The sequence below is a fragment of the Nicrophorus vespilloides genome, unplaced genomic scaffold (genome assembly GCF_001412225.1).
Source record: "Nicrophorus vespilloides isolate i.1.1-1 unplaced genomic scaffold, Nicve_v1.0, whole genome shotgun sequence".
NCBI lineage: Eukaryota > Metazoa > Arthropoda > Insecta > Coleoptera > Silphidae > Nicrophorus > Nicrophorus vespilloides.
In genome coordinates this window covers 56,832-84,332 of record NW_017096258.1, presented here as the reverse complement: position 1 = coordinate 84,332, position 27,501 = coordinate 56,832, and the positions used below count along the sequence as shown (strand labels likewise).

General features: G+C 41.6%; 1 protein-coding gene across 1 annotated transcript in view; it reads right to left on the bottom strand.

Annotated features, from left to right (window-relative positions):
• The window catches only part of LOC108556450 (titin-like), a 42,909-nt gene extending 15,483 nt beyond the window's left edge, over positions 1 to 27,426 (bottom strand). Inside the window, exons 1-5 of the mRNA XM_017912583.1 lie at positions 11,427 to 27,426; positions 10,143 to 10,250; positions 9,310 to 9,483; positions 1,900 to 9,255; positions 881 to 1,837 (exon numbers count right to left, since the gene is read on the bottom strand). Coding sequence (XP_017768072.1) covers positions 881 to 1,837; positions 1,900 to 9,255; positions 9,310 to 9,483; positions 10,143 to 10,250; positions 11,427 to 27,260 — 24,429 coding nt within the window. The 5' untranslated portion in view covers positions 27,261 to 27,426. The remainder of the gene's footprint in view (positions 1 to 880; positions 1,838 to 1,899; positions 9,256 to 9,309; positions 9,484 to 10,142; positions 10,251 to 11,426) is intronic.
• Positions 27,427 to 27,501: the final 75 nt, after the last annotated feature.

The window sequence follows — 27,501 nt, the reverse complement described above, 5'->3', positions numbered from 1 at the left end:
TCATTGATATTCACAGACCTTTGATAGTTTATGAAAGTTAAGCAACGTGGATAGTTCTTTCGATGACCATAAATATAATTTATCTTATTAATTAAACAAATACATTATCATAGAATCTGAAAAATTTCATTAGTATTTCAGAATTTTTAATTATGTGACAATTTAAACTTGAATTAATAAATTTGATGATTTAGTTGGAATAGTAATATAAAATGTATTCACTTTCGATTGGGGAATTTCAAAGTCGCAGCCCAAAGTATTTTTGATGGAGTATAAATAGAGAATGTAATGAACTTAAATCTGGTCCAATTATCGACCCACTTCGTGAACGAAGATTTATAAGCGCTATTTATAAATGATCCCAAATACCTAACATGCATCAAAGTAAGAATAATTTTAATAAATATATACAATTATTTCTTATTTGATATTTTTTTTCGCAATAATCGTTTCGAATGCAAATTATATTTTGCACAGATCCGAAAATAAGTTTGCGTGGCGATGATCTCACTCAGAGTCTGCAATGGCAACGGCACGACACAAGTGAAATACGACGATGTACGTATCAAAAAGGCCGTCTATTTTCGGGCGCGGAAATAGTTTCAACAACTATTTTCAAAAGCGAAACGAAAGTTTAGACAAAGAGCGAAGTGCATCTCCGATCCGATCCAAGTGCTTATCGGACACAGCAGATACAGACGGACGCGTTAGCAACGGAAAACGGATTTAAACATGATGTAATTGGGATCGGAATGTTATTAACATCGAGCGATTCTCAAAAAAAAAATGTGTCGCGATTGCTGCCTATGGAGGATCGCATTATTGCATCACGTTTGTTTTTAGGATGCGAAGGAATAGTTGAAGAGTAGTTAGTACTCACCTCTAGGCGTTCGGTGGCTTTCCTCAGTCGTTCGTAGTCGACGGTCCCTTGCACAGTGAGCAGTTCCATCATAAAGTCGGCCTCTTGCACACTCTGCTGAACCATTTCCAGTTGCCTTTCGAATCGCTGCCAAAGGGCCAAACGGGAACGAAGCACGGCAAGAAGATTGCTGCATCGTTTCTCCAGAGCGGTATGGTCATCTATCAGTTGAGATATTTCTCTTTCAACCTTGATTGGTGACATGGAGACCTTCAACCTCATGGGGAGGGTGTGCAGGAGCGTCCTCAGTCCCAACAGATCTTGCCAGAGGGTTGACAACTCTTCTCCGATCTCGAAGCAATCGTGCACTGCCTTCTCGACGGCATCGCTGCCCATCTTCTCGGCGTCTTCGCACTGATCCAGAAGACCGGAGACTTGAAGATGCTTCCTGCGCACGCGATCCATGCCGCGCCTTATGGTCTGCAGACGCTCTTTAAGTATGTTGCCACCTTCTAGTTCTTCGGCTACCATCATTTCAATGTGTTTGGAGTGCGAGAGTAGCTCTCCGACGGTGTCTGATTCGACGGCGGAGAGTAATCCCACTTTGCCCAGCTCGTTCTGGATGGTTTCAATCCTACCTGCCATGATCTGCAACCTCTCAACGTACAAATCGAGTTCTTCTTCGTTCTTGATTACTCCACTGAGACTATCAAAGGTGGCCCTCAACTCTGCCAATTCCTGCTGCAGCAGTTGTAGCTTCTGGTTGATGGGTACATCCGATGCGGATATACTGTCGATGATACCGGTCTGGATGTCCGTGATTCTATTGGACACTTGGTTCCACTGCTTCTGCAGATCAGAGTGGAACTGCCTCTGCACCGTCTCGTCCGCGACTGGTATGATCTGCATGGACTTCTCCAGATGACTGGCGGCGTTCAGTCGCACCGAATTGTTGACTTCGTGCTGTGCCTTCAGCTCCTATGGAATGATACAATATTTAAATTTAAATCGGAATCGATGTTTGTTTGCACTGCTCTTACCCAGAATTGACGCATGTTTTTCGGCTGCGGTCCCGGCTGCACGTCGACCTTGTTCAAGGCCTGCTCGGCGTCTTTTAACCAATATTCCAACTTGTCGCTGAGCAAGTTGTACGTTGTCCAAGTTTCGCGGAAAGCGACGAGGCGTCTCAGTTTATTATTAACGTCGTCCTGCAACTTTGTTATGGTCTCCAGCGATTCGGTGTACGTCTGCTCCATTCCCGAGCAGTTCACCAAATCCTGCAGTTTGTGGGCAACGTTGTTGAGGTGCGCGAGCTTCGCGTGATGATGGGATATATCCAGAGATAGGGACTGATACAGGTTGATGTACTGATCGTAATCGACGGACGTCACGCTGTTCAGATTCGGAACACGCTGCTGCGCCACTTGCAGCCACTTTATTTCGTCCCGCATTCCCTGCTCTAAAACAGTCCATCTGGATGCGGCCAAAGACATACGCTGGAATCTACCGGATGCTTTGTCGAGTATAACCGTAGCCCTTTCATAGAGATCTTGATGGAGCACCGAGTGCGAGGATCGCGTCTCAGCGTCAAGATTCTCCTCGAGCGACTCGAGAATCGCCCGGCAATGGCTCAGATTGACGAAGAACTTACGGTGACTCTGCATCTCGTCCTCGAGATGTTGCAAGTTCCTTACGTTGATAGAACTTACGACCAGTGCTTCGGCAATGTCTACAATTTGGCTGAATTCGTTCAAAGTTTGATCGTACTCTTCGGCCAAAGCGAGCAACTGAATCACCTTCTCGCGTTCGGCTTCAATTTTCCTCTCCATCTGCTTCGTCATCTCGTGGTTTCTGTAGATCTCCTGTGGGACATCCCTGGTGGGGAAGTCACGCATTATGCCACGAGCAGTCGCGATGAGATGAACAGATTTGAGCATGTGACAACGGATGCAAACTTCCAGCTCTTCCAGCTGCTCCAGCTTGACTTGCGGAGACACATAGTTTTCGATGAGGTAGTCCAATCTATCTTTCGTATCGAAGATCATTTTACCGACGATCTCAACACCGTTGATAAATTCTTCCCATCTATTCAGATCCTCGGAAGCCAGCTGCTCGTTCTCATCCGTAACAACTTCGATAACTTTGAACTGCTCCTGCAGAATAACCAAATAGCTGGTCAACCTTTCATGATCTTCTTCGTTGTAGATGTCCCTGGACGTGTCTAAAGCGGTTTGCAGTTGATCGACGCTCTGACCGATATTCGATATTTCATCCTTGAGATTGTTAAATTCCTGCACACGTTCTTTGGATGGACCGTCTCCGGTTTGTTGGCGGTTCAGATAAATTCTGTATTCGATGGTATCGAGCCATGTTATAATGGTTTCGACGGTGGTGATAATCGTCTGCTCTATAACGACGATGTCCTTCTGCTCGACGGCCGTTCTCAATTTCGATAAATTTTCCTGCACATTGTTGTTCCTCTGAATGATAGATTCGTCGGTGACGACTTCGTTGCGCGTTGCCAAATAAAGTACGTTAGTGAGATGGGTGGTTCTGTGAGCATTCTGTAAATTCTTCACGCGTTCCAAAGCCTTGGCTTGTTTCCAAGTGATGTTTACATGTTGGATTGGAACGTGTTCGATTTGCTTCTCGGCAGATATTAATTCAGCGGAGGACGTTTGAGGTTTATTCCAGATCGGAGTGCTGTACGATGGTGGAGAGAGCGGTGATTCGTCCGGACCCGGTGTTAAAGGTGTATCATGAACCTGAGTAGGTGACATCACTTCCTCAATTGTCACAGAAGATGCGTGTTTCCCCTTCGACTTGGCCTTTGGACTCCTAGATTTTGGTTTCGGATATTCCGTCGTATCGATGGATAATTCCTGCTGCATGGGCACAATTGAAGACTCTGCTTCAATTAATGCTGACGACAAGCTCTTCATATCTCCTGATTTACCCATTTGAGTAGTGGGCATCGGCATTTCTTTCACGGATTCTACAGTTGTTTGATGAATTTCAAATAGTTGCTGTGAAGATATTTCAACTGGATTTTCTTGTCGCACTTCTTCAACCTTCTTCATATCCAACGTTTCAACTGGTTTAGTAATAATTGAAGATTTAGATACCTCTTCTGAAACAGACTTTTCCACTTCAGATGCTTGGAGCGGTTCTTTTTCAGAAAGTTGATGCAGTTTATCAATACCAGTAGTTAATTGATCAGTGGATGGTTTATCGACAACATCCTTCTCGTGACTTACTAAAAGAGTTACTTTTTCAGGTAATTTCTCAATTACAGTTTCAGATTTTACTGCGAGAGTCGGTTTTGAATCATCAGGAATCATTTTTGCTTCTTCTTCAAGCTTTGAAACATCCTTTGCAAGTTCCACTTTCGGTTTTTCTGATTCAAAGTGTTCTTTAGTTGGTTGAACATCTTTCTTTTCAGCTATCACAGACGTTACTGAAATTTCTTCCAAAGTTTTGGAAACTGGAATATCGTGTGTAGAGGTGGTTTGTAATTGTTTCATTTTCTCTAATGGTTCATCCTTGGATAGTCCTTCAGATGACTGAGAGATTTCTTGAGTTATAAAATCAAGATTTACATTGGGCTTGGTATCAGATTTCTTCGTCCTGTGAGCTGACTTCATGTCTGGCTCATGGATCTCCGTTATTTCCACTGGAGAATCTCCAGGAATCGTCACCGATACTTTAATAACTGTTTCCATCTCTGAAGGATCCTTGAGTTTATCAGACATCAATTTAGTGATGTCAAGATCCGTTACTACTGTGGACTCCACTACCGTTTCAGGTAGAACAGGCGACGATGAACTTGTGCCGTGTTGGGTAACAGTTGAGTACAATTCGTTGGGATTAATTGGAATAATTATTGGTTCACTCGCAGATTCATCTAATTTCGGCTGCTTCTTCGATTTACTCTTGTTACGTTGTTTAGGTTTACTTCCCTTCTTATCAGACGACCTCTCTGCTTCAAGGAATGTTTCCAAACTTGATTCCTTTTCAATTATATCTGATTCCGAACTGGATTGTAATGGTTTTGTTGTATGTAAATCGCTAGTTTCAGATTCAGATGGAATTGTGACTGATGCATTAATAATAACATCGTACTCGGTAGAAGTTGTGGTTGCAGAAGAAATATCATCGATTGATTCAATTGGTTTTGGGGATGAAATTTCTAGTGTTTCTTCAGTTTCTTTTGGTAAATCACTTATTTCAAATGTATCTGGTATAAGTGTTTCTTTAACTGCCTCGGGAGAAACAGTTTTCGGCATTTCTTCAACTGGTTTAGGTGCAATGGTTTGTGGCATTTCTTCAATTGGTTTTGGTGCAATTTCCTTAGCAACTTCTGGAGACACTATACGTGTCGTCTCTTGAATTACTTGTTCGACGATTAATTTAGGTTCTGGGGTTTGTGGTAATTCCTGGACAGGAGAAGTTTGAGTGACTTCGTCTATGGGAGGTGCTGAAGGAATTGGGGATGTTTGTGCGGATTGAACACTGGGAATAGCCTGAGAGGAAATGTCGGCTGTTTGTACTTCGGTTTTTTCAGGTGATATGGTTTGCACGTATGTTTCTTTGGATGCAACGATCGTGGTTTGCATCGCCGAGTCGCCTCTGGGCAAATCGGCATCTTGGATGGTTTGCACCGACTCCTCCGAAATCTCCAGTTTATCAGGGGTCGCAGTTTGGATAGAACTTTCGACAAGCTCAGCGACTTTCACTATTGGTTCTTGCACAGGTGACGTCTGCGTAACTTCCTCCACATTATCTGCGACTATTTGAACGGAACTATCTTTAGTTTCCGGTTTAATCACGACATGCTTTTCCTCAACTTCCGAAGTTTGTATCGAAATTTCGGTAGTTTCCAATGGTGTTTCGGGAGATGTTTGACTAGAAACAACTTCAAATTGTTTGGGTTCAACCTGTGGCTGGGTCATCGCCACCTCATGAGAAGTAACCTCATCTGGTTTGGACATTTGAGGAGTTGTCGTCTCTGGGGATGTTTGTGCTTGATTATCTTGAGTAATTGATGCTTCAATTACAGGAATGATTTTCATTAGATTATCGTTCAAATTGGATGTTTCACTGCTCGGACTAGATAGGATGTTCTCTTGTAAAATTTTAACAGTTCCTACTTCAGATTGAGTGGATATGCTCTTGTAGGAGTCGTTTGGAGAGTGAATCTCTTTAATTTCAGCTTCGTCTACGCGTGGCTCGTCTTCGGTTTCCTTGCCTTCTTCAGTTTCGGAGTTCTTATCCTCCACCTTTTTACCCTTCTTGCGTTTCTTAGTTTTCTTTGTGTCATCGGGCTTCGGTTTAGGAACATCGACGGGAAGATTTTCGTCGTCGGTGAATTGTATTGATTCTCCAACAGCCGATGTATCGTAAGTGGATTTGGGAGAGTTCGATTCCTCGGAATCATCATTCTTCGTTTTTTGCTTACGCTTCTTCCTTTTTGTTTTCTTTTTCTTGTCTTGATCGTCGTCGGCCAAACTATCGTCGACCGTCGTTTTGTCAGCTTCGTAACCAGTTTCTTTGCCAGATATGCCTTCGTCTTGCTCCGACGGCTCGAACGGCTCTTGAGTGGGTTTCGGCGATTCCGAAGAGATTTGAGAGTCCTCTGGGAGGATAATGTCAGTGGAATCGGCGAGGGATGTCTCGATAGAGTATTCTTTGTTGTCATCGGGCGTTTGAACGTCGCTCTTGGACGTTTCAGTATTTACTTGTGGAGTTGAATTTTCACTATCCTTATGTTTCTTTTTCTTTTTACTCTTTCGTCCTCCGTGATCTATATCGCTGGCCGTCGAGTGTTCCTCATGCTCCACCTCCGCCTTCGGAACAATTGGAGACAATGCTACGGATTTGGTTTTCACTTTCTCGCTGATCACTTCTTGTGTTTGCGGAATCTTCTCTTCGATAGTTAACATGATTTCGATCTGTTGACGTTCAGTCGATGGTTCTTGCTTCAGCAAATCGCTCTTAGGTGCTTGTTCTTGAGTAACCTTTTCATCAAGGGAGAGCTTAATATTCTTTTGTTCGGCAATTTCAATTGGCATATCCTGTTCTGATACCAATGCTTCCTTTGCAATTTCAATTTCGTCAGGTTTCACAAGCGGCTGTTCTGGCACTGGTTCATCAACCACATATTTCTTGGTTACATCAGTCACCTTCTTTTGCGAATCGACTGATGACTTCTGGACTTCATATTTAGAGAGAGATTCTTCACTTTTTTGACTAGATTCCATTGCAACTAAATCTATTTTTTCTTCAGTCTTTTCTAAGCTTTTGATATCTGGCTTCTCCACTGTCGATTGCTGTTCGATGACAGAGTCTACCTTATTTTCAACATGTTTTTCTACATTCACAATTTCCCTGGGTTTCTTTTTCTTTTTCGAGCCCTTAGTGGAATCAGTCTGTGCTGCATCGGAGGAAAGTTTCTCTTCCTCGCTAATCTCTTTCTGAATAAACGAGAGGTTTGAATTGCTTGATTTCGGGATTGGTTTCTCTGCTGTTGATGCGATGTGAATCGCCTCAGCAGTTATAAAATCTGCGACTATAGTTTTTATCTTGCCGCCGTCTTCAACATCCTTGGACGATTTCTTGTCCTTATTCTTCTTTTTCTTGGGTGCAACATCATCACTACGTGCTTTATCAATGCTAAGCGAACTATCGGCGCTGTCAACTTCAACACCAGGCGTCTTTAAACTTGCTTCTGAAAGAACACCGACTGGTTCAGATTCTGTTGGTGCAGTGAATGGAGCAAGTGGTGCAGTGGTGATTGCTGATGGCTCTACTACGACATACCTCTCGGAATCGGCACTCGAGACAAGCGTCACGTTTTCTGGTAGCTTATCGACCGGATTCGCCTGGGCATCCAGAACGATAGTGTTCGTCGTTGTTGTTGTCGTTGGTTGTGGACCGGTCGTCGCCTCGTGCACCACTTTACCATCTTCAGTGCGAGTCACGTTTATGCTGACCCTGGGGATGCCCTCTTCGGTTACTTCGATTTCTTCCGGTTCTTCGATGACCTCCTCTTCGACGGTTTCTTTACCGTCTACGATTACAATTCTTCGGATGATCTTTCTTGTACGTCTTATAACTTTTCTTTTTACTTGCTGAACGACGGCTCGCACCGTTGAGCTGCTTGTATGGATTTCGCTCTCGGCTGGCAGAAGGATATCACCAGCAACCATCGCAATATCTCCTTCGCGGATTTGAATGCCTTGCATTTCGATCTGACTAGGGTTCTCCTCGATGACCGAATATTGCATTTGAGGCTCGGTTTGGAACTCCTGCACGTTGACCTCGCCCGTAGGTGTACCGGTGATCAGTTTTCCACCAAAGTTGCTAGTGGTTAAAACCTCCTTGCGACCGCTTCCGGTAGCAATGGCGTCTTTAGTTTCTTGTCCTTCGAGGAATACCTGCGAGAAGGATTGGCTGACTGGTACGTTGTCTTGAGACAGGGTGTTCACTGTGGTTAGCTGCTGTTGCTGGACGGTGTGTTGCTTAGTGATGACGGAGGAGTGGCGTTTCTTGACGATGATCCTCTTCGTTCCATCGGCATCAACTATAACTTCGGTGGTGGTCTCATCAGGTTCTACGAATACCGTTTCGAACGGTTGATTGGTTCGCACGTTCGATATATTTAGTACAGCCGATTGTCCGGCCGCCTCGTTATAATTAGCCTCGACCAAAAGGTCATCGTCGTCGGGTTCCTCGACGATCGGCTCCCTTTCTGGCATCGTCGCTATGCTAATGGTTTCTTGGCCATCCTGAATGGTTTTCGTTATTTTTATCGATTCCTTTTTAGCTCGATCCATTTCTGCTTCTGATAGTTGGGCTTGCGTCTCCGCATCGACTGGTCCACGGTATGTCTTCGGAGTATCTTCGCTGATGGTAAGACTTACACCGGTTTGGGTTTCGATACTTACACCAACTGCGGGCGTCTCCTCAACGGGCATAGAACTGGAATCGAGCGTGCTCTCATCCAGCGACGCGTCCGGAGTCTTCTCTTGCAACTTGATTAAGATCACCTGAAGCGTCTCGATTTTAGTCCTTAGAATAGTCTTGTGTTCACTGAATATGATGAGGAGCACTCGCAACTGTTCCGAAAGGGTTTGTGATAATTCACGCAAATCTGGGTACTGCTGGAACTGCTCGCAGACCGCCTTCAGCTCATCCAATTTGGCTTCCTTGAGTTTGAGCTCTTCGCTGAGCTTTTGGAATACCTTGATGTCAATCTGGATCTCGGTTTCAGTATCTGTGCGGGTTTCCAAGAGCAGAGTCTGGCGCACAGTCTGAAGCCAGAGCTCGATTTCCGTGAGATGCTGCCTGTACTGGGTGAGCTTCTGCTCGCGCTTCTTCAGCTTCTCTTGCGCTCCCTGAAACGAACCATTTTAGAAAGGCGTTTGATACAAGTAAATTATTAAACTCACGGTTACTGTTAACCTTCCGTTTTCTGCTTGGGTCAAGAGTGAGGCTATCCTGGTGCGGATACCGGCCAAATGGGCGGATATAATCTGCACGTCTTGGTCCGAGGGGAGTTCCAAGACGAGACTCTCGAGGCGGATGGCTTCAGCCGCGTGTCGTTTCAATTCTCCGGTGATTTCCTTCGGGATAAATTAGAAAGGTTACCGTTAGATAAGAGTTGCACGATCGTCAGGCCGTTTGCCGGATGACTGATGTTTGTGGAGAGTTCGCGGCGCTAAATTGAGCCCGTGCCAAAATGTGCAAAGAATTACGGCCGTCTGCCAACCGGTGTTTTAAATTGCAGATGAATTGCGGTTAACAATTATTCCAGGCGATGATGACACGAAGATAATAAAAATAGATGGAGCGACGTCGCGATTGCACAACAAGAATATCTGGAAGAGAGGTCGCTCCAGATCGATACACCGAGCAACAACACTACCCGTTCGTTCTCTTCGCGAATCCAGGCTACGGCCTTATCGAGAGACCAGATGGTACTAGTTCTACCGGCAAGGCGAAACTCGTTCACAAAAGAAATCCCCATCCATTCAAGGCTTCTCTCTTTGCGCTATTGCAGTGTCCCGATTATGTAGAAGACAACATATAAAAATAGCGATTATCCGATGCAACAACTTCTTTGTACTCTGCTTGAAGAGGTGGTCATCATTATTTATAGACGTGATGTAATCCGAATAAATAAATGAGCGTCGTCCCGAAGTGTTTGATCAATTTTTATTTTGGCACGCACGAAATAAGTAAACGAACGGCGCTCGATACTAGATGTAAACTATCAACATACCTGAAGAGCATTGATCATAGCCTCGAAGCTTTCCTTCGGAAGATCCGAGATGTTGTTCTCCGTGTTCTGCAAGGACTGGTTGAGGTCCTGCACATTATCCAGAAGAACCTGTCGACACGCAAATTCGCCAATTACTAACGCTTCCTCCGACGATCACCGAATAATATACAGCAAATTGCACTAGCAAGACAAAAACACTAGCGTCATATAAGTCACTGCGTGAAATGATGCAACATTTGAAACGTCGATAACACGAATCCTGAACTCACTACGATTTTCTTATAGGAGATGATGATAATAAAGTTAATAAATAATTCAACATTGCATTGAAATCATTCTTGTTTTTAGTTGGATTGCAATGCTAATACTGATCCACTAAATAAATATCATGTTAATAAATGCCCATAAATAACATCCAAATTTAAACAAGTGTGACTCATCGTTTACATCGGTGTTATTTATAGTTGATATTGCAATGCAAGCTTTATGTAAACAACCAACGTTCAATAAGAATCAAGTATGAGTGATGTCATTATTCGCAATGTAATATTATATCAGCATATATATGTCGGATAATCAGGATACTTTTATTTATGTCTTGATACTTATTGACGAAATAGTAGTTAATAAATGTAATAAATTTCCACGAAATTTATAGAGGAGAATATAGATTATTAAGAAAAGAGTAGATAAACAACTAAAGTTCAATGAGTATCGAGTATAAGTGTATACCATTCTTTGTAATGTCACATTATTATATGTATTTTTTTAAATTTAACTTGCGTTTAACCAAAAGAATTACGAGCACTTATACACTAATTATCTCGATACTTAATGAATGATTAGTATTAACAACTAATATAATTAAATCCGGTAATTTCCGCGGCAAAGAATACGAGATTATATAAAGCGTTAATGAGGAAAGAGTATGTTACTTACCATATGTTAAATTAATGAAAGCGTAATGAGTAAATTTGAAAGTTCGATTCGAAGCGAGTGTCGTGCCAGAAAATTCGAAGTGCTCAATCGTTATAAGAAACAATCAATTATAAGAAGTGTTTGAAGCTGATTAGAAGCGGAAACGTAAAACACAGAACAAGAGAAATATAACACATCAATAACACAAACAAACAACAACGACAATAAAAACAACGTAAAAACATCACAACTCTCACACAAAATGAAAATGTAAAAATGACATGTATACAAATATAGAATATATTATAAATAAAATATATTAGTGGCATGCAAAAACCCTGTACAAAATATCACACAGTATTTCACCTTCTTCAGCTGGACGGTAGCATCGACTTCGGCTTCGTCACCGATCGATGATGGTTGTGGTGGTTGTGTTGGTGATGGTGCTGTTTGCTGCTTGGAAGGCCCTAAAGGTTTGTTTGTGGTTGGGGTCGGGGTTTTGGTGTTGGTGTTGGAGGTTTCGGTCACTAGGTCTACAATTTCGGTGGTCAAGGGTTCGTTAGATAGGTAGGTACTCTGATCGTGCCAATGGCACATGCCACCTGGCAGATCACCGCTTCGATATTGAGTATCGAACTGATCGCGCACGTTCTTTGTATCGTCTTTAGTGTCTTTCGGTGGTTTCGGCGAGCCGCGACTGCTCGAACCGTCCGAATCCCCGTCACCGTCCTTATCGTTTCCGTTTTGCTTGACTTCCTCCTGCGTTACCGGTTCCTCCTCCTTCTTGGTTTCCTCCAAACTCATGAAATACATTTCTTCGGCCTCAATGTAAGACCATCTGTTCGGCCAGAACGGACCGTCCATGTACAAATTGCTGCAAAGATCATCGACGTGCGTCTCGGGTTCTTCGATTTGCTCGACTTCCGGTGAAGCGGCCTTCGATTTTTTCTTCTTATCCTTATCGCCAGAGAGCACGTTGTTCACCTTGTTCACGATCGTTTCGAAAACTCCCGAAACGGTGCGTTCCGCCTTATGCGAATCCTTATCCTTCTTCTTAGATTTCTTCGATTTTTTACTCTTCTTGCCATCATCACCATCGCTCTCGCTAGATGTTCGCTTATCATCAATCTTGATTGTTTCACATTTTACTTCAGACGATGTTTTCTTATCATCAACCTTGATGTTCTCCTCAACTTTAACATCGACGGGTGTTTCCTCAATTGTCTTGCTATCCACATCCACAGATGATTTTTTATCATCAATTTTAACAACGTCCGCCATGGCTTCTTCCATTGCCGTCACTATAGATTCGTTAACCAGATTCTGAGCTTCCACGATAGAATTGCCCTCGATATCTTTCTGGACTATAATAGTTTCGAAAACTTCAATAACGTTTCCTTCGATATCCTTCTTAGGGAAAACGATTTCTTTAACTTCATGCTGAATCACATCAGTCTTTGGAGCAACCTCAATAAACTTTCCTTCGGCAACATCTTTAACTTCAATAGTGACTTCTTTCTCCGTCAAAGTTGTTTCGATCTTGGGTTCTTCGTCTTTGTGATCTTTAGATTTATTCTTCTTTTTCGATTTCTTGGATTCCTCCGTGTCTTTCTTTACCTTCTTACTCTCGTCCGACTTGCTTCCAGTCACTTTAGCGATTAAGTTTCCCAAGAAACTGCCGCGCTTCTCCGGTGTCGATTGTGTTTTTTCAGCTTCGATCTCAGATTCTACAATCTTGGGAGCATCTTCAGAAATAGCAACGTTTTGCTCTTGCTGGATGAATTCGAGATTCTGATCTTTCGAAATTGTAGTCGTAGAAGATTCCACCATAGTTGGTTCCAAAAGGACGTCCACCTTAGTCTCGACGGGACTTGGCTCAGGTTCTTCAACCTTAACCTTCTTATCCTTTTGTTTCTTACTCTTCTGCGGCTTCTCGTCTAATGCCTTTGGAGTTTCATTCATGACTTCTTTAGTGTCAAGCAAATCGGTGGGTTGTTCTTGTTCTTTCACCTTCTTACCTTTCTTAGATTTCGGCTTTTCACCATCAGATTCTTTCGACTCGTCGGAATCAGTTTGCTTCGAGCCAGAAATTGCGTTCTTTACGCTAGAGATGAAACCGCGAATGCCGCTAGTTTTCTCTGACACAGATTTATCCTTCTTCTTTTTCTTCTTAGACTTCTTGTCTACAGCATTCGCGTTATCACTTTCCTGCGATTGACTCTCCTCCTGTTTAACATCTCCCACCTTAATAACCTCTTTAACAACATCAGGCTTGGGCTCTTTGTTCTTCTTCTTTTTAGATTTTTTGTCTTCAGGTTTACTTTCGATTTCTTGACCCACCGTCTCCAATTTCACCTCCTCAATCAAAGGCTCTTCTACAATTTCCTTTGTATCTTCAATTTTAATTTCAGGTTCTTTCGGTGTTTCAATCAACTTCTTCTTTGGTTTAACCAGTTCTTTTGGTTTAACTTCTACGGGTTTTTTGGGCAATTCCGTTGCTTTGGCGCCCACGATACTCGCCCATGATTTTTGTTTCTGGTTATTTTCGCGCTCGGCTTCAAGGAAGGCCGTGTTTGCCATTTTAGGTTGTTGAGGTTCCGGCTCGGACGGTAATTGAGGAACACTTTCTATGGGTTCTAATTTCATCTTTCTTGGTTTTTCTTCGAGTTTAGGTTGTTCCTCGCGATGCTTAGACCTAGACCTGGAGCGTGACCTCGAACGCTTCGTCGGTACAGACATGAAGCCTTCTTCGTCCACCGTTGGTTCTGCTGGTTTGTTTTCTGGTTTACCAATAATTTCTACGTGCACGGTAACTGGTGCCTTCTTTTGAACGGATGCTTTGACCAAAACAGGTTTTGTTTCTTTCACGATTGTATGTTCAATTTGTTTGGTACCAATTATTTTCGCATAGCTAATGGTGCTATCCGTCTTCTCTTCTTCAACCTTATCAGGTGCTTGTGTTTCCTCCACTTCTACTGGTACAGGAGAAACATCTTTCTCTACTGGTTTTGTTTTATTAGGTTGCTCTTTACGCGATTTTCTTGTGGTCTCTGGTTCTTTTGTGGGTACGGTCTGGTCTCCAATTTCGGTCTTTTCGGGCTCTTGTTGAATTTCCTTATTTTTAGATCTGGATCTCGAACGCCTGTTCTTCTTACCCTTCTTCGGGCTTTCCATTAAACACTCTGCGTTCTGTGAAACTTCCTCCTCTTTCTGAGACTGCTGATGTTCACATTCGGTTACTGTTACTTCTACAGTTGGTAACGAAGGCATCTCGATAGGATCAGGTTTTGCGAGAAACTTCTCGGCCAAGATTTCTGCATATGTTTTATCTTCATTTGATTTAAACCAATTCCTCATCTCTTCATCAGTAACTATTTCAGGTGTTGATATTGCTTCAATCCTCTCCGCTTCCACCAATTTAGCGATATTTTCCGGTGAACGTTCCTGCTTGCTCTTGGATGATTTGTTGGGTTTGGCTTTAGGCTTAGTTACCTTAGGTTTCTTTTCCTCTACTTCTGTTTTTTTCGGAGCGGATTTAGGAGAGTCGGGTGTAGGATCAAAGATGGTCTTTTCAACGGGTTGTTTAGAGCCGATAATGCTGGCCCAGGAGACGCCCTGCGGTTCCGGTCTTTCCGGTTGCAGGACCACTTCTGGTTTCGGTTCTGGCGCCCGGCGCTCCGATTCAATGAACTTGGCCGAAGGATCTGAGTATACGACATCCGACGGTTCTTCAAGAATTTCGTTAACCCACGTGGGCGGAATTTCGTAACCGGTATCGAACTGCTCGTGAGTTTGAGCAGTGGTATAGATCAAAGGTTGCCTTTCGTAATTCCACACGTGATTCGTGAATGTTACATTCTCGTGAGTGTACATCAAGTAGTCGGATTTGCGTTCCGTTTCCGGTATGAATTCGCGCGCGTTTGGATTCAGATCTGATTGCATGGATCTGGGTACAAATTCGGTCGCCTTATGAAGGATCTCCTCGAAGGGTGACACCTTCTTAGGTTCCGCATCGATGCGAACGACCTCCTCCGTGATCAGATCGATCTGCGATTGGTTCAAATTGATATCACTGATTTCCGTTTCCGTAGTCAGATCTTCACTAGATTCTGGCGACAAGTCTCCCCTGATCACTTTAGGTTCTTCATCAACAACTTCCTCTGGTTTCTCAGTTGTTTCTAAATGCTCATCAACGGTTTCCACTTTAGGAATTTCGATCTCTTTAAGTTCCGGTTCATCAATGACAATGACCTCTTCAACTTTAGCAAGTTCTTTTACGATCGACTGCTCAGTTTTAATTTCCTCAACAGTCTTTTCCTCCATGCTAATCACGAGTTTATCAACTTCTTCCACAGTCGGTACTTCCTCATGGGTGACCATGATGAAAGCATCCTCAGTTGTTTCAGAGTCCGAACGTTTTCTTTCAATTGACTCCGCAGCCTCGATTTCTTCTTTAACAAAAGCAATAGAAGCGTTGAGTTCTTGAGTCTCAGGTAAAGATACAAATTCAGTGGTGTTCATCAATTCCGTTTTGTGGACAACAACGTCCTCCAATTTCTTCGTATTACCTTCACCGATATCAATGGATTCATAATTTTGCTCGACCAGTACGAAATCGTTGTTCTGATTTGATAGTTCGACTACATCGTTTTCAATAGTAATAACTTGAGGAATTTCCTCGAAAGAGACGGATTTCATTTTCTTCGGTTTATCGCGTTTCATTGCAGGCTCTTCAGGTCTCAACACCACATCGACAACATCGGATACAGAGTCCTTAGGTTTCTTTGATTTCTTCTTCTTTTTCCTAGACTCGTAATCGGGTTCACCGATGATTTCTACAAGTGATTCATGTTTATCAGTTGTTTCAATTTGCTCTAATTCAGTTACATTTTCAGGTTTAACATCTTCAGCATCAATACTTTGTTGTTTTTCAAGCTTCTTGGACTTCTTACGCTTGGTTTTCGGTGACTCAACAATAAATTCTTCAGTAGAATTAGTCGGTGCTTTAACAACTTCAGATGTCGTTTCTGTTGGATCAGATACCTCAGGTACTCTTGGAGATTTTTCAATGGTCTCTTCAACAATTTTAGTTTCAGAAGATACGACTGTAATCTCTTCGGTAATCTGTTCAGGTTGAGGAGTATCATTAAGCACGACATTAGGTTTAACAATTTCAACATCCTCAATTTGTTTTTCTGGAGATTTTCTGTCTTTCTTCGATTTCTTCTTATCGGTAGCATCTGAAACGACAATTTCATCTGCAATAGGTTTATCCTCCTCTTCCTTAGATTTTTTGCTCTTCTTGCATTTCTTGCGCCTCTTATCTTCCATAGGTTTATCGGCGGTTTGAACCTCACCCATGATGAAATCAGTTATAATTTTGCCTATTCCAGGTTTTTCGGAGACTGCTTCCTCCCGTACATCAGGTACGACAACTGTTTCAGTTTTAACCAAAGTTGGTTCTGTTATAATTTCACATGCAGCCTCGACTGCATTAGGTTTATTGTCAGATTTCACAACATCTGCAAATGAACCGGTTTTCCAAATTTCCGCAGGTTTTACGTCAAGCTTTTCTTCGATTACGGTGGTCGGTTTAACCAACTCCACAATCTCGGAAGATTCTTCTGATGATCTTTCAGAAGACTTGCCCGACTTCTTTTTAGACTTCTTGTGTTTCTTATGCGAAACTTCGCATGCTTCAAGAACATCTTCAGTTGGAGTTTTTACGGGTTCTAAAAGCGTTTCAGGTTTTACTTCAATTGAAGCTTCAGACATTTCCATGACCACAACTTTAGATGTTTGATCATCAGTGCAAGATTTATATTCTTGAGATTCTTCTACCACAGATTTTACAATTACGTCCAAAGGCTGCGGTTCTTCAACAGTTTCCACAACTTCCACTTCCTTCGCAGATTTGCTTTTATCCTTTTTGCTTTTCTTAGGTTTGATGTGACAAACTGCTTCCTCTTGTTCCTTCTCAGTTACGGATTTTACAATTTCTTCCAGTTTGCATACAGCGTCTATTTCTGGATCTAATTTTGTAGTTTCAACGGTTACAGTTTCTGTTGTTACGCAGATCACGCTTTCCGGTTGAGAATCTACGACTTCAGTCGTTGTTTCAACAATTCTTTCAACAACAGGTTTCTCGATGGAAGATTCAACTGACAATTCTTCAATCATCGGTTTTGGCTTCTCTTCGATCAGTTTATCTTTTACTGTAAATTCGTACTTGGGCTCTTCAACAGAAATCGAAGCTTGGTAAAGTTTCTTGTTGATGAGTTCGTCGTGAGCTAACAATGCAGCTTGCAACATTTGCTCGTCGATACCCAAATCATCTACTGGTTTTGGTTTATCCTCGGTAGTTTTTGGTTTATTTTCGACAGTTTTTGGTTTAGCAAATTCGGGCATTAGAGAAATAGTTTTTTGAAACTGCAATGTTTCTTTTTTAGAATCAAATGTGTAAGGTTCTTGTTTCTTAATGACTTCTGGTAAAGCAGATTTCTCTTCAGTTGGAATATCTTCTAACTTTTCTATATTCGTTTTATGTTTCTTACTCTTCTTAGATGGCTTCTGTTCTTCAATCTTCACCTCTGCAGTTTCACTTAATGTTTTTTCGACAATAGTTTCAGGTTGAAGTTCTTGTGCCACATCTTCGGTCACAGGTAATTTCTCAATTGGTTTTTCTTCAGAAGAAATTTGTATCTCTGGTTTAGATTTATTTTTCTTATTCTTCTTAGATGGTTTTCCTTCATCAACTTTAATGTCACTAACTTCGCTTACAGGTTTTTTAACTTCAGTTTTTATAACAATTTCTTGTTCATTTGTTGGCAATTTTTCTGAAAGTTTATCTTCAGTTACAATTACCGCTTCAGATTTAGATGGTTTTTCTTCTTCAACAGATAATTTTTCTTCTACACATGGTTTTTCTTCTTCGACAGATAATTTTTCATCCAAAGATTGTTTTTGTTCTTCAACAGATGTTGTAACTTCTTGAATAGAAAAATCTGTCTTAACTTCACCCACAGACTTATCAACTATAGATTCAATTGTCATTTCTATGACTGGCTTTTCAACGACAGTTTCAGGTTCAATTTCTGGTGCCGGTTTTTCTTGTAAGGAAATTTGCCTTTCCGTCTTCGACTTATGTTTCTTGTTCTTCTTAGATGATTTATGACCTTCAACAGATGGTTCTTCAATCTTAAGATCAGTAATTTCGCACACAATTGTGTCGGTGATAGTTTTCGATTCAATTATTTGATCACCCACTGCTAATTTTTCAAATGGTTTTTCTTCTTCAGCAATAGGAACTTCAGTTACATCGCTTACAGGTTTTTCAATAATTGCTTCGGTTTCTTGTGTTTCTTCAGCTGAAATGAGCTTTTCAGGTTTTTGTTTATGATCTTCCACTTGTGATTCTACCACTGAAACTTCAGAAACTTCGCTTATAGGTTTAACATCAGTTTCAGGTAAAATGTCTGTTGGTTTTTCTTCGGTTGAAACCTTCTCTACCGATTTTGTCTCCTTAGATGGTTTAATGTTTGTTTCCGTTACAACAACTTCAGTAATTTCTTTTGCAGGTATTTCCACAACAGTTTTAGTAAAAGCTTCGCAGATCAATGCGCCACTTTCTACTGTTTGTTGAGATATTTTATCATCAACTGATACCTGTGTTTCCAGTTTACCCTTATGTTTCTTACTCTTCTTAGATGGTTTTTCTTCTTCAAGTGTTTTAACTGTTTCAACATCGACAATCTTAGGTTCTTCTGAGGGCACATCAGAAGATTTATCTTTCTTTGATTTCTTCTTCTTTGCACCCTCCTTTTTGGTGTGGATCCTTTCAGTTTCCAAGAACATTTCGGTTTGATCTTTCAGTTCTACCTTAAGTTGTTCGCTAGAAAGAACCAATTTTTTCATTGATTCGTCGATAACTTCAGATTCTGTTTTACTAACAGCTTCAGTTTCCTGCAGTTTTTGAGTTGGTTTTTCCTCAGATGAAATTTGTGTTTCCATTTTAGACTTGTTCTTTTTAGCCTTTTTAGATAATTTCACTTCTTCTACAATTGATTCATCAACTTTAACTTCAGGTTTATCAACTGCAATTATTTCAGTTACCACGTCACCAGTTTTTTGAACATTATCAATAGTTTTTTCTTCAGTCGGTTTTAATTTTTGTTTCTTATTCTTTTTGCTCGGTTTAACCTCATCAAGAATCAATTCTTCATTCTTGATATCGTTTACAGTTTTTTCGATTACCATTTCAGTTACAATTGTGCATACTGAAGCTTCACTTTCAACTGATTTCTCGCTTAGTTTATCTTCAGATACAACCACCGATTCCGTTTTAGATTTGTGTTTCTTACTCTTCTTAGATGGTTTATCCACTTGGACGGTTGTTTCTTCAACTTTAGTTTCTGTGATTTCGCTTATTTTACTTTCAGATGGTTTATCTTCAATTGCTTCAGATTTTGCCTTATTCTTTTTGTTCTTCTTCGTAGGTTTCTGCTCTTCTACGACCGGTTCTTCAATATTAGGCAATTCGCATTCCAATTGCTTTTCTTCTGTTGAACTTTGTGTTTCTGTCTTTGATTTTTGCTTCTTATTCTTCTTCGATGGTTTTTGCTCTTCGATGCTGCAAACTTCTCGTTTAGTATCCTCACACGAGCTTTGTTTTTCAATTTTCGACTTTTGTTTCTTATTTTTCTTCGAAGATTTATGTTCTTGTTCGGGGACTATTTCCTCTTTAATTTCAACAATTTCAGCTTCTTCGGTTACTGAAACTGGAGTATCCACGCTTTTAGGCTTATTCTTCTTCTTATCCTTCTTGGATTTAGGTTCTGGCTCAATCTTAGCTTCTTCCGAGGACAAACCTTTCTCAGAATTCTTATCTTTCTTCGATTTTTTCTTTGTATCCTCATTTTTGGTATGGATTTTTTCAGTTTCCAAGAACTTCTCGGTTTGTTCTTTCAATTGTTCATCAGCTTCTACGCTAACATCCAATTCTTCCATGTCAAATGATGTTACTTCCACGTTCTTGTTCTTCTTTTTCTTAGAAGATTTTTCAGGATAACTTTTAGCCTTTTCAAAATCCATTTTCTTTTCGACAATTACATTTTCAGCAGAAATGATTTCTTGTGCGTGTTTTTCAGTTTCAGGTTTACTTGAAGTTTCTGGAACGCTCGTTTTCATTGGCTGTTGAGTAACGTATTGAGTGTTATAAGATTCGTTTTCGAGGAATGACTTCATTACCTCGGCGAAGGTCTTTTTCAATGCAACAGGAGGAACGACGACCGCAGGTTTTTCAACTTCAGCAGGTTTCAGTTCCTCAGCAACAGGTTCACCTCTTTCAGCGTCGTGCTTGTGCTTGTTCCTGTTGCGTTTTCTCTTCGGTTTCCTCAGCGTTTCCGCCGGTTCGTCTCTGTTGCTTTCGCTTGTTTCGTCCTTCGGTGTCGTCGAACCATCTGAAACGTTTTGTGGTAACTTTTCATCGTCAGAAATGGTAACCGGTTCGTCTAAGATGTCAATAATATTTGATGTCGTGTCGATTGGCAAACCTTTGTACGCAGATTTCATTGGCTCCTTGCTCTTCGTTTCCTGTGCAGCCTTCGCCTGCTTCTTCTCTAATACGTCCATGACTTCTTGGATGGTATTAATTTCAACATCAATGATAGAATCTAATCTTTTGGCCGGTGGTGTTTCTGTCACAATTGAAGTTTCAGATTCTATGTCAAGTTTCTTGGCTACTTGATCTATTTTTTTCTTAGGTTTTATTTCTTTGATTTCCGTTGTTATTTCATTAACAACGGCGTTCGGTCTTTGTTTCACCGAGCCGAAGATCACCTGTTCGAATTCGATGTCTTGCGTGGAAATAACGCCGGAGTCGGCTTCCGATATTTCCGTAATGCTCAAAGACGTTTCGTCGTCTTTGGTCAGTTCTTGGGTCACTGTTGACGTGATCGATTCGTCGGTTACCTGAATAGGTTCTTCCTCGAATTCCATCTTTAGTGAAATCACCGGATCCAGTTTGATCTCCTCGTGAGTAATCAACACGATTTTGTTAGTTTCAGGTGTCTGACTTACGACGGTAGTAGTCTTGGTCACCTCTTTAGTTTTCATCGTCCTTTTAGTGCAAGCAATCCTTTCGGTTTCGATCATTGTGTTCTTGCCTGCATCTGGTTTAGCTGAAGATTTTTGTAGTATTGAAGAGTAAGATAACTTTGGTAGTTGTACGACATCTACATTGGTTGCTGTAGTTGCGGGTTCAACTACTTTTTCAGTCACTTCCAACTTGGATTCTTTAGTTGAAATTTCATTGCGTAAACGTTTCTTAGATTTACTAGCCTTTTTACCATCAGTGGACAGCTTATCATCGTCTGGCTTTTCATTCTGTTGTTGTTTTCGTTTTACCACTTCTTCGTTCTTAATTTGCTCAATTTTAGCTGTAGGTTGCTCCTCAATTTTAATTGGAGTTTCTGCTACTTTAACAGATTTAACTGGTTTCTTGATTTCTGCTACAGTTGGTGCTTTATTTTTAATATCTTCATTTGTGGTCATTATTTTAACCTGCTTTTCGTTAATTATAACTTCACTGATAGGTTCTTCTACCTTAATTTGTTCTTCTTCGTCATCAGATAAAGTCATTGGTTCGTCTAATATATCAGCCCAGAGTGTACTGGTCTGATCAATAGGTAAACCTTTGTAAGCTATTTTAGCTGGTTCAACTGGTTTCTTGTCATCAGCATCAGTTGGTTCCTGTATCTTTGTTTCTTTGACGGGTTCTTCAATCTTAGTTGTAGTTTGTTCTTCCTCATCATCAGAGAAAGTCATGGGTTCGTCTAAAATATCAGCCCAAAGTGTACTAGTCTGATCAATTGGTAAACCTTTGTAAGCTACTTTAGCTGGCTCTTCTGGTTTCTTGTCTCCAACTATAGTCGGTGCTTCAGTTTTAACATCTTCATTTGTCGTAATTGTTTTAACCTGTTCTTCGATAACTGTAACATCAGTAACTGGTTCTATATTGTAAGTTGGGGTTTGTTCTTCTTCATCATCAGAGAAAGTCATGGGTTCATCTAAAATATCAGCCCAAAGGGTACTAGTCTGATCAATTGGTAAACCTTTGTAAGCCACTTTAGCTGGCTCTTCTGGTTTCTTGTCTCCAACAGTAATTGGTGCTTCAGATTTAACATCTTCATTTGTCGTAATTGTTTTAACCTGTTCTTTGATAATTGTAGCTTTAGTGACGGATTCTTCAATCTTAGTTGTAGTTTGTTCCTCCCCATCATCAGAGAAAGTCATGGGTTCATCTAATATGTCAGCCCAGACTGTACTAGACTCATCGATTGGTAAACCTTTGTAAGCTACTTTAGCTGGTTCAACTGATTGTTTTTCTTCAACAACTGATGATCCCTGTGTTTTAATATCTTCCTTTGTGGTAATTGTTTTAACCTGTTCTTCAGTAATAGTAAGTTTCTTAGTGGGTTCTTCAACCTTAGTTGTAGTTTCTTCCTCCTCGTCATCTGTAAAAGTCATGGGTTCATCTAAAATATCAGCCCAAAGAGTACTGGACTCATCGATTGGTAAACCTTTGTAAGCTACTTTAGCTGGTTCAACTGATTGTTTATCTTCAACAACTGATGGTCCCTGTGTTTTAATATCTTCCTTTGTGGTAATTGTTTTAACCTGTTCTTTAGTAATAGTAACTTCCTTAGCGGGTTCTTCAACCTTAGTTTTAGTTTCTTCCTCCTCATCATCTGTAAAAGTCATGGGTTCGTCTAAAATATCAGCCCAAAGAGTACTGGACTCATCGATTGGTAAACCTTTGTAAGCTACTTTAACTGTTTCAACAGATTTTTTGTCTTCAACAACTGAGGGTCCTTGTGTTTTAATATCTTCCTTTGTGGTATTTGTTTTAATCTGTTCTTCGGTAATAGTAACTTCCTTAGTGGGTTCTTCAACCCTAGTTTTAGTTTCTTCCTCCTCATCATCTGTAAAAGTCATGGGTTCATCTAAAATATCAGCCCAAAGAGTACTGGACTCATCGATTGGTAAACCTTTGTAAGCTACTTTAACTGGTTCAACTGATTTTTTATCTTCAACAACTGATGGTCCCTCTGTTTTAATATCTTCCTTTGTTGTAATTGTTTTGACCTGTTCTTTGGTAATAGTAACTTCACTGATGGGTTCTTCTACCTTAATTTGTTCTTGTTCGTCATCAGATAAAGTCATTGGCTCGTCTAATATATCTGCCCAAAGAGTACTAGACTCATCAATTGGTAATCCTTTGTAAGCTACCTTAACTGGTTCAACTGGTATCTTGTCTTCAGTTGGTTCCTGGATCTTAATTTCTTCCTTCGTCGTAATTATTTTAACCTGTTCTTTTGCAAAAGTGACTTCATTGACGGGATCTTCAACCTTAGTTGAAGTTTGTTCTTGCTCGTCATCAGTCAAAGTTATGTTTTCGTCCAATAAATCAGCCCAAGGCGTGCTCGAATTGTCAATAGGTAAACCTTTGTAAGCAACTTTGATAGGCTCTTCAGGCTTACTTTCTTTATGAACTATTTCCGGTTTTACAGTTTCCTTTTCAACTGATTTTCGTTCTGATTCTTCTTCGTTTTTCAAAACGGCAATGATTTCGTCTACCTTTTTGGATATTTCATCATCCTCATCGTCAGTAAAAGTCATAGGCTCGTCTAGTAAGTCAACCCAAAGAGCACTCGACTTATCGATAGGCAAACCCTTGTATGCAGGCTTCGGCGGTGCCGGATCTACAATATTTTGATATGAAATTAGTTCTTCGACTTCTTCCGAGCTCGCAGATTCGATTGTGGTTTGCGTGGTCGAAACTGAGTTAGGCGATTTCTTATCGACATCCTCTTCATCGTCGGACATTATCATCGGTTCATCCAGTAAATTAACCCAGAGTGTACTAGAATTATCAATTGGTAAACCTCTGTAAGCAGATTTTGATGCAGTTTCAGTTGTTGCTGATTTTTCTGCTTGTTCAGTCTTAACAATGTTCTGTGAAGTTGTAACAACAGTTTCCTCTACTGTTATTTTATCCTTTGCTAGTTGAGAATCATCCTGTTTGTTAATATCTTTCTCAATTGATTTAGATTTATCGTCGTTTTCGGATTTTTTAGTTTTCCTAGACTCATTAATTATTTCCTGAATGAGCATTTCCTCATTATCAGTGGACGACTTCTTCTTGCGGTCTTTCCTTCTGGACTTAGCATCCAATTCCTTGCCATACTGTTCCTTAGTGTAATGAGCCAGAAGCTGTGAGAGGGACGTCATGTCGGTGAGATCGCCTTCCGAAGCGGACAACTCATCCTCCTTCTCAACGGGCTTCTTCTTCTTACGATTCTTCTTTTTCGATTCAGAAGCTTGCATTAATTCGCATAGCTCTTCGGCGGCATCATCATCTGGCGGAATCTCCGAAAGATGCTTGAATTCCGAATCAGGAATCTTGGTGAACAATTTACTAAGGAGTTCATCGCCGCTGTTCTTGTCAGATAATTCTTGTGATTTTTCAGGTGATATAACTATCTCCGACATAGGTGTGTCTTTAGATTTTTTCTTTTTAATCTTCTTGTCAGATGGAGCCTCTTCAGATTTTTTGGAAGGTTGTTGCTCTTCCGAAGTGCTAGATGTCTTTGATTTTTTTTTCTTGCTCTTTTTAGAAACGCTTTCCTCTATTTCCTGTGGTTCCTTCTCCTTAGGTTGTTTGCCTTTAATTTCTTGTTTTTCATTGGCGGACGACTGCTTTTCAGAGTCGATGAACTTTTGCAAATCTCCACTGTTCTTTTTCTTTTTCTTCTTCTTGTCATCGACCGGTAATTCCGGAGTATTAATGGATTTCTTTGAAATATCTTCGGGAGTATTTGATTGCACCATCGTTTTAGTAACGGTTTCGTTAACAATAACCTCCTTCTTCTTATCGTGAGTATTCTTGGGAATATCGCCCTTTGGCAATTCGGTTACAGTTTTAGTAGTGGTCTTCACGACGGTGATGTTCTTCACATGCGACTTTTTCTTCGACTGCTGCTCGATTTCTTTCAGAGCCTTGTCAATTTCGTCTTCGCATGGTTTCTGCTTTGATGCGACCTTAGGTTTCTTTTCCTTCTTCTGCTTTTTATCTGCTACTGGGGGAATTGCAATCGGTTTCGATTCAGGAGCGCGGTCATCACTCGCCGCTTCTGCGACAAGCTCTCCACGATGGCCGGATTCCTGAGTTTCTTCGATTTCTAAATGCTCTACTTCGATATGTCCGTATCGTTTCTCTTTCTTCTGCTTGTTGGGTTTGTTCGGTTTTGCGGTGGGTGCTTCGACAACTGGTGCGTCCTTTTCTTTTTGCGTCACCGCTTCTTTTTTGGGTTTGGGTTTCATTTCCCAGCGGCCAGAAGGTCTCTCCTCATGTGCTATAGGAGATTTTGCCTTTTGAGTCGGCGGGGGGTCAGTTCGGATCGTTTGGTGCACTGTTGCTGGACTGGATGGCTGGAGTGGTTTCGCTGCAAGTCCCTGAGACAATATTTGAGCGTACGAGAAGCTACTAGATCTGGCCTGTTCGGAGTCGAAATCATCCGTCACAGGTTCGACGGCTTTTGGCACTTCCACAACTTCAACAACATCAGCGGGCTTCGGTTTCGGCTTCTGCCGTTTTGGCACTTCTGGTGCAATCTCTTGCACGACTTTTTCGGGTTCTGGTTTCGCCCTGTAAATGCTCGTCTCCGTCACGTAGGTTTTTGTCGCTGGTGGTTTGTGTACGTGCGGCGGTTTAACATTGGCTTGTTGCACCGGTTTCTGCGTTTGAATTGGCAACGCTTGTTGCTGCGCAGGCAGTCTTTGTGTATGCATCGGTAATGCGTGTTGTTGATGTTGTGGTGGTGGTGTTTGCATGTTTGGCGGTTGTGTTTGAATGTTTGGCGGTGGTGTTTGAATGTTTGGCGGTGGTGTTTGAATATGTGGTGGAGGTGTTTGAATGTGTTGTGGTGGCGGTGATTGAATATGTGGTGGTGGTGTTTGCATATGTGGTGGTGGTGTCTGAATATGTTGTGGGTGTTGTAGTTGCGGTTGTTGTGAATGTATATATTGTGATTGTTGTAACTGCGGTTGAGCCTGCGGCTGTTGTTGTTGAAACTGTTGTTGAAGTTTACTGCAGAAGTACGGTGGGTACTGTGTGTTATCGGCGTACATTCCAGAGTACTGTTGGTTGGAGTTGTGGTAAGTGCCAAGACCGGAGCTCATGAGTTGCTGGCCGGAGGCGATGAACCCAACCAGATCAGGTATGGGCATTATCGCGTCGTACATATTGTGCTGAGGTTGCGGGTGATGGTAGTAACCAGGTGCGTGAGGTTGGGCTCTCTGCTGATAGTAGCTAGCTTGTGGAGCTTGTTGTGGGTAGTTATACATTTCCGTCGGTTGGTACGAGAGATGCACATTGTTCCAGTTGGGATGGACCTGGAAGTTCTCCTGTCTAACATCCACCGGCATTTCGCAAACCTGCAACTCTTGCTCGACCTGTTTGATATCTAATTCGGTATTCTGCACAACCGTAGGTGAAGCGACAGGCTCTTCGATCTTGGCCACCTCCATCTGTTGAGGTTGAGGTTGATGCGGAGGTGCCTCTTCGGCAGCTTGGCACTCCTCTGGTCTCTGCTGCTCACCGTGTCCCATCAGGATGCGGGCGTAGCTTGTAGAGCCCGGATTCCACATGGGACTGGGCGAGCGACCCCGTGTCTTATCGCAAGGCTTCAACAGCTGCGACTCCTCTACTTTAGTCACCACCTTCTTAGTCTCAGCCTTAGCAGCGATCACCTCCACCACTTTGGGTGGTTGCTTCTTTTCCGGCTTGGGTTTAGGTTGTTCCCTGCGTTTCGGAGATCGAGCACGCCTGTTCGTTTTCACAGACTCTGTCTGCACAACAACCACCACCTCCTCCTCCGACTTCGGTAACTTATCACGTTTCTTACGCTTATCGGCTGGATCTAGCTTCTTTTGGGTTTCAATGTCTGGGACTTGCGCTACGGCGGCAACGACGACGAGGCTCTCCATGGAGCTGACGACTTCTTCCAATTCGGGTCTTGGGCTGGAGGTGCTACCTGCTAGCACTGCCGCGTACGAAAGCCCGTGCTGTGCGATTTCGGCTGGAATCGGCGTCAAATGGTAGGGATCCACTCGGTGGATGATGGTCCTTAGATGGTTCATGCGACCTTGGTTCGCCTCGATCTGCGCCTGGAGCGCCTGTCCACGTAGCAACAATGCAATCAATATATCGCATATTTTAGATGTTTTAAATATATAAAAATATTTACAAAATATGGTATAGAAAAATCATAATCATGTTTCTTTTTTTTTAATGTTATATCAAAATAGAATCGTCATGGTGTAGAGTAAAGTCGCGCGATGCAAGTTGGTGGCTGCGACACGCGCATTTTTTTTTGTATTG